The sequence below is a fragment of the Cupressus sempervirens genome, chromosome 1, assembly GCF_028749045.1.
Source record: "Cupressus sempervirens isolate cs-2001-9-10 chromosome 1, ASM2874904v1, whole genome shotgun sequence".
Taxonomy (NCBI): domain Eukaryota; kingdom Viridiplantae; phylum Streptophyta; class Pinopsida; order Cupressales; family Cupressaceae; genus Cupressus; species Cupressus sempervirens.
In genome coordinates this window covers 669,135,953-669,152,764 of record NC_143118.1, presented here as the reverse complement: position 1 = coordinate 669,152,764, position 16,812 = coordinate 669,135,953, and the positions used below count along the sequence as shown (strand labels likewise).

At 35.2% G+C, this 16,812-nt stretch overlaps 1 protein-coding gene across 3 annotated transcripts in view; it reads left to right on the top strand.

The window, feature by feature from the left end:
- LOC149579651 (uncharacterized) overlaps nt 1-11,340 on the top strand; it is a 29,745-nt gene extending 18,405 nt beyond the window's left edge. For 2 of the 3 annotated variants that reach the window (XM_089786345.1, XM_089786348.1), the window contains 6 exons: nt 2-1,002; nt 1,402-1,575; nt 1,669-1,785; nt 9,882-10,061; nt 10,155-10,201; nt 10,400-11,340. In XM_089786345.1, coding sequence (XP_089642471.1) covers nt 2-1,002; nt 1,402-1,575; nt 1,669-1,785; nt 9,882-10,061; nt 10,155-10,201; nt 10,400-10,961 — 2,081 coding nt within the window. In that variant the 3' untranslated portion in view covers nt 10,962-11,340. The remainder of the gene's footprint in view (nt 1; nt 1,003-1,401; nt 1,576-1,668; nt 1,786-9,881; nt 10,062-10,154; nt 10,202-10,399) is intronic. The other variant, XM_089786357.1, reaches the window with a different exon arrangement.
- The last annotated feature ends 5,472 nt before the right edge of the window (nt 11,341-16,812 follow it).

Here is a 16,812-nt window from a genome sequence, read left to right as displayed (position 1 = left end):
GGGAATAAGTCAATTGAGTCTGATGGGTTTTTTGCTGGATCTTCTTCATCGGTCAATCTGTTGACCGAGGCAAAAGCATATAATGAAGTAAAATTGAGAGACCTAGAGCAATTTTACCAGGAAACCTGCAATGGAGAATCAAGCCTGTCTGGTAAATATAACATAATTAATTCCAGAGAAGAGATTGAGAATATGGGCTCCAGTTTTCTGGACACTGGCATGCATCTTAACAAGAAAAAATCACTCGATATTGAGAATTCGAGTGCTGGTGAATTCTGCTTTAAAGAAGAAACAGATGAAGTAAACTCAACGTGGGTAAGCTCTAGGTTGAGCTTGATAACTGGTTTGCACGTGAGCAAGAATAAGGAAGGTAATATTGAGGATTTCAATTCTGGTAATTGTAGTTTAAAAGAAATAACAGATGAGGTAGACTCAAAAAAGATGAGCTCTGGATTAAGCTTGGACTTGATAATTGGTACAGATTTCAGCAAGAACAATCCAAGTGATATTGAGGATTCTGATTCTTGTAATTTGAGCTTCAAAGAAGAAACTAATGAGATAAGTTCCAAAGAGTTAGGTTCTGGATTAAGCTTAAGCTTGAAAACTTCTACAGGCCAGCTTGGTCATAGAGGTATTGCTGATGCTGCAAGTCCTGAAGGAGACAATCAAAGCATGCAAAAAACACTAGTAGGGGGAATTAGTTTCCTACCAGCTTACAACGAAACGATCAACTGTCTTGATGCAAAGCCAATTGGACCTGTTATTGATTGTGACTGCCTAGAAAAAGAACTAATGGACAATTTTCATATTTCTCAGTCAGTTGGAGATAACAATGATTATTTGAGTGTCTATAACAAAGAGAACTCCATATACACGGAGTTAGATTGTAGAGATTCATTTAGCAGTGCCCAAAGTAGTGTACTTTCTTGTAATTCCATCTCCTGTCAGATGGTTGACACTGATTCTGTGGAGTCTGTTGTCTCTGAAGCAAGGAAAAACAAGGTTCACAATCTTACCCTTACAGTTACAGGCACACAAACATAGATTTTATGTTTGAATTTTGTACTATGCTCTTTTTAAATATCATGCAGAAAAAAGTTATTTTAAATGCTTGATATGCTCTAATGATATGAGTAAAATCAAAATGGGTACACATTTGTTCCTGAGATAACAAATTTTTTTGGTCATGTTCTAAAGCTTGTTGAGCTTCTGTGAAAATGGTCGCTAGAAATTTCCTTTTCTTAGTGCTCATTTTCATCATATAAGACCTCCAGTTGATGGCAGATGGACAAAAAATGCAGTGACAATGGAAAAATCACACCTATTTCAGTTATGAGCTGTTTTCTAATGTAAAATAACAGTGTCTAAATGAATGCATCTAATCAACAATTTGTAATACAGGAAGCGTTGATGGAAGGTATGGATTCAATTCGCTCGCTTTGGACAAAGACACACCTCGAAGAGGCAGCGGCTTGTCATGCAAAGGAAGAAGCAGCCAAAGGAGGCATTGAAGTTTTTGCCAAGGTGGAGGAATTGAGAAAAACATTAGCAAGGGCAAAGGAAACCAATGATATGGTGATAAACTCATTTCAAACTGTTACCTTCTTGTTACATTTCATTTCAAGAAGGTAGCATAATTAAATTAGGTTGATACTTGTGTATTAGCAGCATTCAGGAGAGGTATACGGTGAGAGAGCAATGCTAGCTACAGAGGCACGAGAACTTCGGTCCCGTATAGCACAATTGACAGCTGAAAAAGATTCAGCACTTTGTATGATTGCTGAGGTAAGAGGAACAAGTCCTTGCTTTGCTAATTACTTACTTTTGAGATCTTAGAATTTCTATTGTATCTGAAAATATTAGTCAACGGCAAAAGCAATTATAAAACTTCTGCTTTGTGAAAAATAGGTTTTGAAGACCCACAACTGACACATTTATGGTAGCTCACTGCAAAACTAGATAAAATTCCATTGCTGTCTTGTACAAGGGTTATTTTGAAATTTGAATACATGTGCCTGTACAACACAATTCTCCCCAGGGACGCCAGGACATCTCCCTGTCTCTGCCAGAACAGCAACTGACAGGTGGCACCAGAACGGTGTTCCCATCTCTGTGATATATATATATATATATATATATATATATATATATATATATATATATATATATATATATATATATTTTTGAGGGGTGGGGGAGGGTGGTGTTACAGTGGCTGTAAACTTTAAATCCTGGGCCAATACTGTTACCCAAAAAGGATGCCAAAAGCAAGGGTCCAATTTGCTATGCCCATCTTGGTCTTGGTCTTCTTGGATAAAAAGTAAAATAGAATATGCTCTTGCATGTGTACCTTGTTAAATGTAATTCTCCGAGTTGGGAACTCCATTTTGGCTCCATATCTACATTCAAAATGCTTTATGATGTGACATACCTTTGGTTATCAAGTCAATGATGGAACACTCCTCTCACATTGGTCATAAAATCTTTTAAAGTCCTGCAAATCTCACGATATCTAAGACACTCTTACTCGTCTCTATTCCTGTAGATACTCTTACAATTTCTTGCATACGTGATAATAAAGTATACATATGGAAAGAATGTCTAAGTCACAGTGGGGTCCCTTTTCCACAAGGACTCACAAAGAAGCTAAGAGATAATAAACAATTTCAACATTTGGATACAAGTTTCATGACCCCTTTTTTCTAAAATTCATCCAAACAATTTTCAATACATACTTATAAAATGTTCAACAAATTTACTATAAAAAATTCAATTGAACAATATTGTAAGCATAGTTCCAAGAATCACGGCGATTCATGCGATTCACGCGATTCGGCGATTCGATTCAAGCCAAACGATTTTTTGTGAATCGGTGAATCGAATCAGCGATAAAGGGTTTATGAAATAAGTTACTCACTAAATTTCAAGGGTTTTTTAAATTTTCCGATTCATGGCCGATTCGATTCCGATTCATGGCTGATTCACGATTTGATTCGGCCTTGCCGATTCCGATCCGATTCCGATTCTTGTTACTTTGATTGTAAGAACTCTGTTGGCTCTACCCTTGTTCAACTGGCTCAACTAGAAGATGTTTTTGAAAATTTGTATGGTTTTTGAGTTTTTTGAAGTTCTATGCCATTTTTTTGTGTTTTTAACTGGGGTTAAAACACTAAAATAAATTACTAATATATAAAGAGCCAAGGCAGCACTCCGTTATGGAGGTGTGCGATCCTTTGCAAAGAGATAGTAAGGAAGAGGTGTGACCCCTCCTACGAAGAGATATAAAAGAGAAATCGATTTTGTTGGAGGACATCAAGTGATTGTTGATTGATAGCAGAAATTATATTATTGCAACCATTTCTGAGTAAATCTATTGCATCTCTATTAAGAGGTATTTATAAGAAATTAATATAGCAAATTTGTTTAGCAATCTACTCTGAATTAATAGGAATATCTTGCAATGGGAGGACAACATCCTTCGAGTCCATGAGAGTTGAAGAACTTGAAATCCTTCACACCTCTTCTCAAGTATGCCGTCCCCCCCCTGTTTGGATGGACCAGAAATCCTGCTATGCTTGTGGGCCAGGAGGTGGAATAGATGAGAAATACTTTCCACGCTGCACTGCTGGGCTTGGTCAAGGAGGGCAACCAGCCTCCAAAGTGTATAGAGGGATGGAATGGATGAGGAATCCTTCCATGCTCTTGCAATATACCATCAGCCATACTAGAACATTGTTTGAAGCATTTCCAATTAATTCCTAATATGATTGAACATAAGGGAATATGCCTTGGAATATATATAAATGATCTTATATATGAATGCTGCATGGAATTAGATGCTATCATGGATTCTTTAAACACAATTTTTTTATGTCGTTGCTAGTCATTAATATTGTTTACAATCCCTAAACCAGGAATGTCCCATTGAGGGCATTACAAATGCTATTTGTTATGGTGGCAAAGATTATATGATTCTCGTCATATGCTGGAATTATTGTTCCCAGACTAAATGCAGGTAAGTTCCAAAAATGGACATTTCAAAATCACAATGCAGATTTGCTCTCACTTTAGCTTGAAACCTTGGTCTCCTGCTCTGTATTATAACCTTTGTTTTGCACTTCTCAAATCGACATTGAAGTTGCTAGTGGAACTACTTGGACATGAATTTACAAAAGAAATATTTAATGAAATATATAATATTTAAAATGAATAAATAATTATGAATTTATTGATCATTAAAACAAATAATTGTCAATTAATAAAAATATAATCATAATAAATTTTAAATTTAATTGTATATTTAATAAAATGACCTGTTATCAAATAACAGTTCTATTCTCCATGAGATGCAGCCTTTCAGTGTCTAGGATAAATAATGAAGATTAAAATCATTTCTTTCACCATCGGACATTTCTTATTTAGTATTTACCATATCGGCTATTCTATGGAAGAGTAGTAATTTTTTTCTATTCAGTATAAGTTTTATCAAAATATACATCTCTCAAACTTTTAGAGTCTAAACTTCACCTTTCAAGAGTTTCTATCAGATTTGATTTGTAGGTTTATATGAGAGCACGATGGCTCTATTAATACATCTCAATCGAAATTGGCACGATACATTCATTGTGATCATTATACAAAGATAAAATACTAGTCTAATATAGCATTTCTGGAGACTACTGCAGACCATTCCCGAGGGGCCCAGATGAACAATTGTAACGAGCAAAGGTGGTAGAATTGCTACTGGAGTTGCAGCAACAGGTGGTCTTCTATTATCCTATGCTGAGTAGCAAATTATAAACAGAGTTAATTATAAACAGAGTTATTAGTATTACTCATCATAAAAGGAAGGAGTTATATCATCAGAATGTACTAAGGAGAAATACTGATTTACAAAAAAAATACTAAATCAGAATTATCAATTATATATTCCAGTGTTACCCAGGGATGCGTCTCCAGTATATTTTCAGCCGTCCCTGTCTCGGAAACGTATCCGAGACTTGGGGACACCCGGGGGACTTTGACTTTGACTTCTAGAACAAATTAGATTTTGGCTCTCAAAGTAACTCAAATTTGACATATGAATTCTGCCGATTCTTATATTTTAAGATTCTATTATGTATAAGTACATGCTTATGCATGTTTTCATCTAAATATTTTAAATTTCTCTATTATTTTAATGTTCCCTATTGTTATATAGCCATCCCCATTTGCCATCTAACAAAAAATTTGCCGTCCCAGAAATGCTTCCCGCTGTCCCCTGCTGTCCCCGTCTCGGAAACTCAAGGGAATATAGATATATTCATCTGTATAAATTAAATACATTCATAACAAATTGAGATATATATATATATCCAAAATCCTATTACTATTGACTTATAGAAGGGAAATTGTACTGTCACCAAGGAGGGCCTTATATAAATCGAAGTGATGGATCTTTGTCCCAAGATAGGGTGGGATCAGCAACCTTGAGTGCCTTGCGGGCATCGTCCCAAGAAAGGCTTAAGTGCATGTATCTGTAAACTTTGAGGGTATCTATTGCGAAGTTGTATCTAGGCAACTTGGTTAACACCTCTACTCCTGCTGTCTCCAGCTGGAATGGTAACAAGGTTAAACATGAATGTTGAAGATAACTTAAATCTACCAAGATGAATGACTAATCCCATTAGGGATAATTACAATTCAAACCCTAATTGATAAATGTAGGATAAATTTAGTCCAGTTTCATCAGGGGACTTTACAATTAGTATTAGAGCATGTTCCTACCATCTTGTTGAGTAAAAAGATAAATGTAGAACAATCCTAGTGAAAATGAATCTAGTCGTACAACATGAAATTATATCAATAAAGAATTGATCATACATGTTATAAATGAATGAACCTAACAATGTGTGTATTATGTATCTATTTGTGTATGCTTCATGTCTTCACATATTCATGCATATGCTTTGAAATGTATATTTTATTTGGTTGATTTACAATAGTAAGAATCAAAGGTATGAATTTTCAGATTAATATCAGAGGTGCGCAACTAAGCATGTAGGGAAAGGCTTGAAAATATTAACATTGCTTGAGGAAAAACAATTTTGAGTAGCTTAGGACCATGATGCCCCCATGCTAGAGTTTTGTAATAAATAATTTTAATAAATTGAACAAGAAATATTTAATAAAATGAGTAATTTTTAAAATAAATATGTAATGATTCATATATTGATAATTAAAATGAAGAATTATCAATTATTAAAAATATAACGATAATAACTATTAATTTAATTATATATTTAGTATAATATATTTAACTAACTATTATTAATTATTCATAATCAAATAACCTGTCTTTTCTCCATAATCAATTAATGTGCAATTTTTTAAGCAATTTACCAACGTAACACAGTGCTGGGGTATGTTGGGACGAGTTTCTAGGATGGGGGACAAAGGACCTCAATATCGGGATAGTGGGGGGATAATGGCCAGGGGCAGGGTATTGTATAGTATACATATAGAACTTGAAATGCTAGTGTTATGAAATGATGTTTCAGTATAACATACCAAATTGAATTTACTTAACATTGGCAAAATTGTAACACGAACCAGAACAATTGTACATTCAACCTAGTAACATACTACATATAGAATAGTAACATTAAAAAATCAAAATTTAAGTACTTGTCCCAGTTGTGGTGTGGTTGCAGAATGGTGGAGGCGGGGGTAGGTACTTGGGTACTCCGAGAACCAGGTGTGGGAACATCATGGGGATGGGTACTTCAATGTATTTTTGGTGTGTGGTAGGGTGGGGGGGGTAGGGGATGCTAGTTACCAATGAATGGCATGACTCTTTCCAAGCAAAAATGGGCAGTACAATTATATGAAAATCATTTTACTTCTTGGTTAATGTTTGTGGAATATATATTTTCAAAAGAAAACTTTCATATTATAATGGAAATTTACAAGCAGTCTCAATCCTAAAAGAAAAAACTATTCTTTATCATACTATTAACCATTTTACATTCAGCCTTCAACCAAAGAATCAGTGTGCAATTTTTTAAGCAATTTACCAATGAATGGCAGGACTCTTTCCAACCAAAATGGACAGGTCTATATTATAAAAGTCATTTTACTGCTGGATTAATATTTGTAGAATATTTATTAATGTAAACAAATTTCCACAATCCATTAGAAATATCTATAACAGTTTCTGTATATGATTGTGTAGTAGTTTTTAGCATTAATGTATTCCGCAAGCATTCTGAATCCTAAAAGAAAAGCTTGAAGGGGAGTAAAATGCACAACAAACTATGTAAAGGTAAAGTCAGAGGAGCGAAGTGCAGCTACAAGTTTGAATAGATATTTTGACTTAGATTGTAGAGTTCGAACTAGTTTGTGGACCAGCAACTTTATTACCTGTTTGTCTTCCTGGAAGGTTTTTATTGTAAACTGTTGTACTCATGAGTTCCATTGACCTACGTTTGGTCATCTGTTGGGACTCAACATCAACATAATTTCTTTCTTTTATGAAGATTATATGTATTTGATTTCAAGATCATTCTTTTGGACTTAAACTTTTATATTGACAGTGAAATAAATTTCTTTTCAATTACTATTCTACCCTCTGGGACTGATGCTGAAGTTGTTTCACTAGTGTCATCTAGAGGTAATGCCTACAGTAGGAAAAGGCATCTTCTTACGTAGTCTTGCTTCATAAAGGGCCCCATTAAATAATCAGAACTTGCAGAGGCCAGGACTGAGAATGAATTGAAGGAAAATAGGCCTTATACAAAAGATTCTGGATAATCAAATTCTTGTTGCTTTTCCTACAAGGTTTTTGAAAGTTTCCATGTGAGCCTAATTCTAATTTGTTTTGTGTATTTTCAAGCATTAACTCAAAAACTCTCCATGCTTGTGGCCGGAAGCACAGTGGATTGCATTCACACATAAGCCATCATCTAGGAAATATCCCAGGTTCAATTGAAGATCAATGAATTTAGGGATGTCTTTAATAAGAGCCTCTTCCAATCAGAATCAGGCTACCGATTTTTCTTAATCTCTGGCTGGAGCTTAAGTCTCATATGCTTCAATAGCATTTCCCATAGCTTTCAGTGCTTTCTAACTCCAAAAAGGATATAAGTGGAAGGGAATTTACCCAGACTGGCCTCTGAAAAGGCTGTGGCTATCCAGCCACGACAATAGTTTTTTCCTATGTTCCCTGAGGTGGGGATGGCGGGATGGGTTTCTGAGATGGCAAACAGGGACAGCTATATATATATATATATATAGGGAAAATCCAAAATTATAAAATATAGGGAATTTGCATATATATATATATATATATGTATGTATGTATGTATATATATTACAGTCATACGAAGACATGGATAGACCATGCATTTAAACAACATCGAACCTTAACATACAACATTTCAATAATCAAACTCAATGCTCAGTATGCTATAATGCATTCATAATTTGGAATTATTGTAAATGTAGATGTAATATTAAAATAATAACTTAAAAATTAGAAATGTACCCAAGAACATAATTTAGAATTCATTTTCAATAGCAACATGAACAATAACCCACCTTCCAAAATTGAAACACACTACTATCATTAAATTCTGAAACTGCACTTTCAATTCATTGTTAGTGGACTGATCTTATTATTAATACAAAAAGGTTCTCTACAGTTTTGATCATGATATAGGTTTGTTACAGTAAGATGGTATCTTGATGCAACTTCAATATTCACCATATCTTCCACAAAGGACCCAGATCAACCCAACACCAACCTAGCACTATGTAATGCCAGAAAATGACATAAGGATGCATGTTATAGGTCTATAATGCACTTTTCAGACTTTCCCAGCACATTGCAAACAGTCTGCTATATGATTCTGAGCGTGTAGTGTGACAATAACAGAAATACTAATTCCATGGTTCTTAACGTAATGTTGTCAAAAACTAATCAGAGGGCCCCAAATAGCAGGAATTAACTACCAAACAGTAATAACTAATAAGCATGTTAGGATGAACTTGGGAAGACAAGCCCACTTTAAAATTACAAGCCCACTTTAAAATTAAATTTTTTTCCAAGTGCTGACATTGTCTATAAAATTGGGAATGCCCAGCTGTTCCGGGGACTCCCAAGGCATCTCCAACCATCCCTGGGACGTACAGACCTCCCTAAAAAATTTCCCGAAGTCCTCAAGTTTCTGGGACATTTCCTGGGAATTTTCAGAAAAGGGAGACATAACCAAAGGCAATTGCAGAAAGTCAAATCTTTCTCCTTTTTATAATGTGTTGATTTTGCCATTAAGCTTCAATCTCCACTCTCTGTCAACCCATTGATTGGGTGGTTTGATAAGAGGGACAAGTGCAGGGAAGTTGGACATGTCAACCAAGGGGGTTTCTTGTTGGTTTACTGTGAAGGTATTTTTGTCCCTGCCCAAGGGCTGCGACAGAGTCATTTATATTCTGAGAGGCATAAACCCAATGCCCACTCCAGTGGTAGCAGCCTACTAGGAACAAGGGGCTATAAAATCAGCAGGACAAGCATATAACCAGTTAAAGCCAAAGCCAGTTGTTGCAAAGAAAGGCAGAATGTTAAAAAACCAGATATAAATGACAATCTTGAACTGAAAGGAGCTACATGCACAACCATATTCCCACCATATTGAATCCTGCAGGGTCTGTGTGGTGTAGCAGTTGAGCCCCTTTGCAATGCAGAGTTGGCTACCATGGCATAAGCAGCATACCCTTCAGAGATGTCCAATTGGATTTTACTGGTTGTGTATAGGCTATAGCTCATCATGCTACATCTTACTACTATGCCTTCAATTCTGTTTCTTTGAGTTGTCATGTTAGCTAATGCAACTGCCCAAATGCAGATGTGTGCAGTTTTGCAAGCAAGATATAGTGCTGCTAGAAAAGAGAGGGAAGCTGCCCTGGAGGAGAAAATGAAAAAGGAAGAAACGGCAAGGAAAGCTCTTGCATTGGAGGAATTAATGATGGCCAAATTGGCTCAAGATTCCAGGGATCTCGAGCTAGAAGCAGAAACAAACACCAAGGTTGGTGTCCCCTTGTATGTGCTAGATTCTAATTTGTACCTTTCTGACATGTATATTGACTTGCAAATGACGAATCTGTGAATTGTGGTGCAGCTTAGGGAGTTTCTCATAAATCAGGGGAATTGTGTAGATGCACTGCAGTGAGATGCCATTTTCCTTATAACTCTTTGTTTTTCTTGTCTTTTGTGCCTGTCAGTATTTCTTGTTTCGTATTGGATGTTAATGCTCACAAATATAATGTCCACATTCCTATGATTTCATGCTTGAATGGTTTGAGTCAAATAGATTTTTCTTAATAGAATGCTACTGAATTTTATTTATTGTTTCTAAATTTTCAGAGGGGAACTATCTGTTCTATATCAAGATGTTAAAGTGTTGAAAGAACAGATTGGTGACGGTATTGCAAGTGGATTTTTGAATATAAGGCTGGCTGCATCTCCCAGGCTTGAGGATGTAAATCAACAATGTAAAAGCCTTGCGTTGGGTGATTACACAAATTTTGATGTTTCAATTGCAAGTGAACATCAGTCAGATTGCAAGTCATTTGGTGGCAATGATGATATTAATGTCTCAGGGTTCAGTATGCTATACAGCAGCCCTGAATCTCGAGATACTCAAATAGGAAGTAATGGGTTGTGTGATACCATTGAAGATATGGAAACTTTAACTCCTGTTGCAAGTTGTGGACAGCTATCAAACTTTGCACCTAATACAGTTTTTCTCTCAACTGATAAACTTATGCATCACTTCGCAATTGGAGGAGAAAGATCTACAGATGAGCAAGATATGGCTTGCCACAATAGGAGCCTCGAAAATTCACATTATTCTGGAGACACTAGTAAAGAGCACCTATTGGAGCAATTGTCTGATGAAGATGGATGGCAGGTGTTAGATAATTGATGAGGAATTCTGCTAGTTGGGATGACTAATTATTTTGCAGTGCCCCAGTTTTGCTATTTTGTTTATGATCACAGACTTATTTCTTAAGTCTGATATTTTATTTTATATGCCATTTGGCCTTGCGATTTTTGGATGTACAAAGCATGGTATAAGATTGCAATCAGTTGTCTGAAGTATATTTTGTTAAGTGTCAGTTGCAAGATTTTTCTTCCTATATGGTATTCCAGGACAAATGTTAGCTTGAACTGAATTGGGAGTGTGAATCTGCAATTGGGCTGACTACGCTGATGGATATAAATGTATAAATTAGTGTTTAATTTGTATGCAGTACAGAAAGCAGAGGAAAGAATATTATAAATATGATGGTCTATTATGTGTTTGTTTTTTGGTTTTACCCAATGAACTTCAATTTAATTTGGCATGCATAAATTAGTCTTTCCACAACAATTGCGGATCCCCGTTTCATTTGTGCAAAATAACTCTCTGAACTCTATAAACTCAGTTAAAAAATGGCTAATAGTAATTGATAAACATCGAGCAACATTGTCATATTCCAAAATCTATCCCATTTGTGCTAGTGAATATCCTCCTAGTTTTGTTGATCTTCTGACACTTTCTTGAATTATATAAAACTGAGATGAATGGTACTCTCCTGGGTGGAACTTTCTCTTCATGCAAATTGATAATTAGGAGACAAGCAAATGGCAATTCTAGCCTGCAAATCTGTTCCTTTAATGTATTTAGTACCTCATGTACATTTTTTATTTATCCTGGTGGCAGTCAGGAATAAATTGATGGGTACAATTTTAGTGCCAATGTCCTACTGTTGAGGGAGTGGAAATCTACTTCGGCAGTACTTTTATGTCTCTTGTTAGGCTTGTGGGCATTTGCACCCTTGTTGACGGTTTTAAGTTTCAGTGACCGTAACTGAAAAGGTCATTGCCAATGATAATTTCTGGCTATTACACAGCAAACAGGTTACACATATTTGCAAATTCATAGAATTGGACCACACTATGAGATGTTAATTGAGCAGGAAGAGAAGATAAATGAGGAGTATTTGGTAATGGCAAAGCAATTGAATTGATATACTATGGACAACTGACCTTAGTCATTACTGTAGTGTACTTTGAACGTGCAATAATTTCTTTGATGAATTGAAATAGCCTCAAGTTCCTGAGCAAGTTTTGGTGATTATAATGTAATTGGTGTGTTTCTTGTCCAATGCTTTTTAGCTTTTCCAAATGTTGCATGTTTTTCAGTCTTTTGAATAGGCCATTGATAAGATTTAGTAAAGAAGATTTTCCTTCACGTGATAGTTCTTGGCAGGTTTGAGGGGAGAGTTAAAAGCAATAGAAGGGATGGGAGGGGGGAGAGAAGAAAAATGTAAGTCAATAGTTATGGGAGGTTTTGAGGGAGGAAATAGAGGCTCAAAGCAATAGAGGAGGACAGAGCATGGAAATGAAGAGATAGAGAGATATGAGATAAATATTGAAATCTGATATGAGAAAGCCGAGGATGTTACGAGTTAATGTGTGAATGATACACATAATAGAATGTTTCCTGCAGGCTCTGAATTGCTATGCAAAAAGTGCGAAAAATTACTACTAGACGTTGTATCCATTTTCATTTGAGTAAGTCCATTTATCCTTAGATGTTGTTGTATTTTTTCCATTTGAATTGAGTCCGTTTATCCTTGGGTTGTGGGTTGTGAGATTAGGCCATTTTCATTAAAATCACGAGTTTTAACCTTGGGTTGGTTGCGTAGAATTATTATTTCATTTGGTGTAGTTATGGTTTTCTTTTCGTCTTTTTGATAGGTGGAAGGCTGAAGCCAAATATTTTTTACTAATATTGAAAACACCTATTTACAGTTCAGCTCATTAGGGGCATTAGTAGAAAAGGGCTGAGCAGAGAAAATCTAGGGTCTCACCCCAAAATAAGAGAAAGTAACAAAAAATACAATCTTCCTGTTATACATACGAAGAATACATAAGCCATTTAACAACCATCTAATGTGGATGATGGAGTTTCTCCTCATTATAAGATATATACATCGTCATAGAGCCACACATTCTGTCCTAATGTTGGTTTGCCATCCCCTGCCAGATTCTTCCTTAAATCTGATAGCATTCCAAGAGTTTCGACAATACCCTTGAAAGCTGAAATCTACAATCCTAAAGATTAGATACTTGCAAGGTTCTTCCTTAAATATGGTACCATTACAAGAGTTTCGACAATACCCTTGAAAGCTGAAATCTACAATCCTAAAGATTAGATACTTGCAAGGTTCTTCCTTAAATATGGTACCATTACAAGACGTTTTTAATTGCCAATACTCCACAATAAACGACAATCCAAAATATCAGATCGTACCAAGCAAACTAATACTCCATTATAAAAATAAGGAGCTTTATGATTAAGGAACTTCATCAATCATAAAGACTTTACCTCTGACCTCAGCTTACCTATGGTAAGCTTTAGCTAATAACTTTTAACCCATAATATCTATGACAAGTTACTGGAGGTGATCTAAGCAAGTGAGACAAATAGGATCTCTTGCTAACTTTTGATCCATTACTACAATCTCAACTCATTTACCATAGTTATCTTCATCCACTATATATACCATTCCATTCCCTTATTGACTTGAATCTAATATCAATTGACAAATGAAAATGTTACCATTGAGACCCCCACCAAGGAGCATGAGGCTTGCTTATTAACTATGCATTATGCTCTTTTGTGATATCATGTTAGATTCTTAGGATTGCTGCAAATGCAATGGAACTATCATTTTGTGGGATGCACTTTTCAAATGCAGAAATCACTTGTATTTATATGAAGAATGAGATACACATAGACATGTCCCTTCATAGGACATGACCATTCATAATGACAATCATTATAACTATATAAACACAAATTACACACACATATCTACATTAGAAAACTTCAACAATCGACAACCACTAATGTGGTTGTTAGTCTCTATAAGTTCATAAGGAAGCAATTAGCAACAAAGATTCACCGCATATCTATATTATTATAGTATAATAAAGTCTTAGTTTATGTAGCGTGTCTCTCATTTACTATCTGTATTCAATCTTGATGGATGTGACCTTGATGATATTGCTTTTTCAGTGATCATGGTGCTTATGAGTGGTCTACACCCTTGGGGTGATTTGACAAACATGTTGTATCAACAAATTAGTTATGGATTTTGTTTGATTTGCGATAATCTATTCGATGGTTTGACCTAATTACGTGCTAGTGGTTGCCTAGATTTATATGGTATCACTTCCCTTGAGGTATGAACAATGGTTGCACTGTGTGATGCATTGGACTATTGCACCTGATTTTGGTTCTTGTAGTCGTGTTGGCTCATATGTTGATCATGTAGTTAGTGTTATTTTGACTATACATGTATGATGGTGCCTTATGATGTCTTTGGCGTATTGTACATTGTGATGTCTTTGGTGTATTGTACATTTGATGTTATTGATGTTGCTTCGGGATGAATGTTTGAGATTTTATAAAGTACAGTGCAATATGTTGTTTATTTCCATTGATACATGCTTAGAATAATAAGGAAATGACCTATTTATATTCGAGTTTGAATGATGGGTTATATATATATATATATATATATATATATATATATATATATATATATATGATGATCATGTAGAATCATTATTATTGTGCTTTTATGTGGTGGATATCTGTCTTGTACCTTCAGTGGATATACCCTCAAATACCTAAAAAATGATAATTTTAATGCTAAATCATATGCTCATATGTTGTTATGATGTATTGTACCACTGTTATGCATGAATTGTTCGTTGGTGCTAGCATAAAGTGGGATCGATGCTGTAATCGCTTGCAAGATCTAGATGATGTCCTGTCCTCTATCATGTAACTATTTGTCTTTTTGTGTTTTGGGTATTATATATTGAACATTTACTCTTGATGTTTGCTTGTTTATTGAACGGGTACTAGGTACATTTACCTTGATTGTAGGATCCAAGTGTGTACCTATATTCTTGGCAGTGGGCATCATGAGATGATAATTCTAATCTTGCATACTAAGCCAATGCCATCCCTGTATGGGTGACATATCCAGATTACTATTATTAGTAACCTTAAATCAAGATTCATAATGCATTATGTGATTAGAGAAGTGAGTGTCTGTGCATTTAGGGTTCTGCAATTTTTGCAAAAAATATTAATTAAAATAGTAGTTTCATTGTATTTGAGGAGTTTTATTTATATCATTTAATTATTGACTAATTTGCGGTAGTTGGATTCTATATTTCTAGGATCAATTTAATTGGGAAAATGGGTAAATAGATTATAGTGTTAATAATCTATTTTATAAGTCACTTTGTAAAAGTGCTTATATTATGCCAAAATGTGAGTTTTATCCTCTTTTATTATTTTCATATTTTGAGAATTAGAGGATTTTTTCCTCCAAATGCTATGGAGAAAATCTTTTAGTTGTTCACTGTGTTTGATTCGATTGCCAAATTTATGCATGGAACTACTCGTTGGATTCATGTCGGGATTGTTCTGCTTCTTTGAATACTTCATCCGATTTGGTGGTCTTTATTTATTTCTCTCTCTTCTTGAATTTTTACCATTCATGTGATGCAAGACCTTGTTGATTTTTTCTACATTTTTAAATGACTTTCTTTCATTTGCTAAATGCTTTGGGGTTGAGAACTAGTGTTCCCCTCAATTTTCATGCAATTCCATGACCTAGTTGGACAGGCATGAGTATTTATGTGTTTTCATGTTTGAAAATGAGTTTTATGTAGTTATGCTTGTTGGATTTTGTGTGTTCTTGTAAGCTGAATTTTATTAGATTTTTGAGAGTTTGTGCACATTTAAGAAGTGGGTTTTTGATTTCATCGAATTCCATAATGTTTGAATCTTGGGTGTTGTCTCATTTTGTGTGCCACCAAATAATTGTATGTCAGCTTGGTTGACTTGACTTAGATTGTGTGTTAAAATGATTACAAGGCATTCTGAGATATTTTATATCTTGGTTCGAAAGCATGCTTTTAATTGTAAATATGGACTTTGGTTCTTGTTGGATTTTTGAGTATTGGTGTATTTTGGGCATTGTATTCCATCCTCGTGTTTTAACGAGATGATTGGAGGATTCCATGAGAATCTGCACTCTCGACAAAGTGGTCGATTGAGATATGTGCTTTTGAGCTTCCTTATGGTTTGTTTCTCAAGTGTGATCATGTTTGTTTCATTGATTAATTTCCTAAATCCAAACCTTGCATATTGTTGTATCTTTATTCTACGTGGAGTTGGTTGTGCCCACCCATGTGTAGATGAGTGTGCCTATGGCGAGATCTTGCAAGACCCAAACTCCTAGTTGAGTGATTGTTCATTGAGTTCGATTGGAAATTTGCATTGCCTTATGACACTCATTGTAGGATGAGAATGTGTATCTAGGTAGAGGGGCAAAATGGCCATAGACATACTATAACACGAAAGTGGTCGACAAGGTAATGTGGGAAGGTTCTAAAAAATGATAATAAATTGACAAACATGGGATAATAAAACTTAAAATAAGATAAGCGATATACACACTTGCATAGTTGTCAAGCGTCTTGAGGGAGCTGATTCGAGGGCATTGTGTCTATATAGTAGCTAGTCTTCTATGTGAACTAATTCGAGGGCACACTGTCTGTACGCTCTCTAGTCTCACAAGAGAGCATACTAGTATGTAGCTTGGGCTAGTACAAGCCAAGATAATTACACTCCACCAAAGTCCCTACATAGTTATCCTATAATGTGTATGGCTAGTGACTTGATGTATTGCATTGCATTC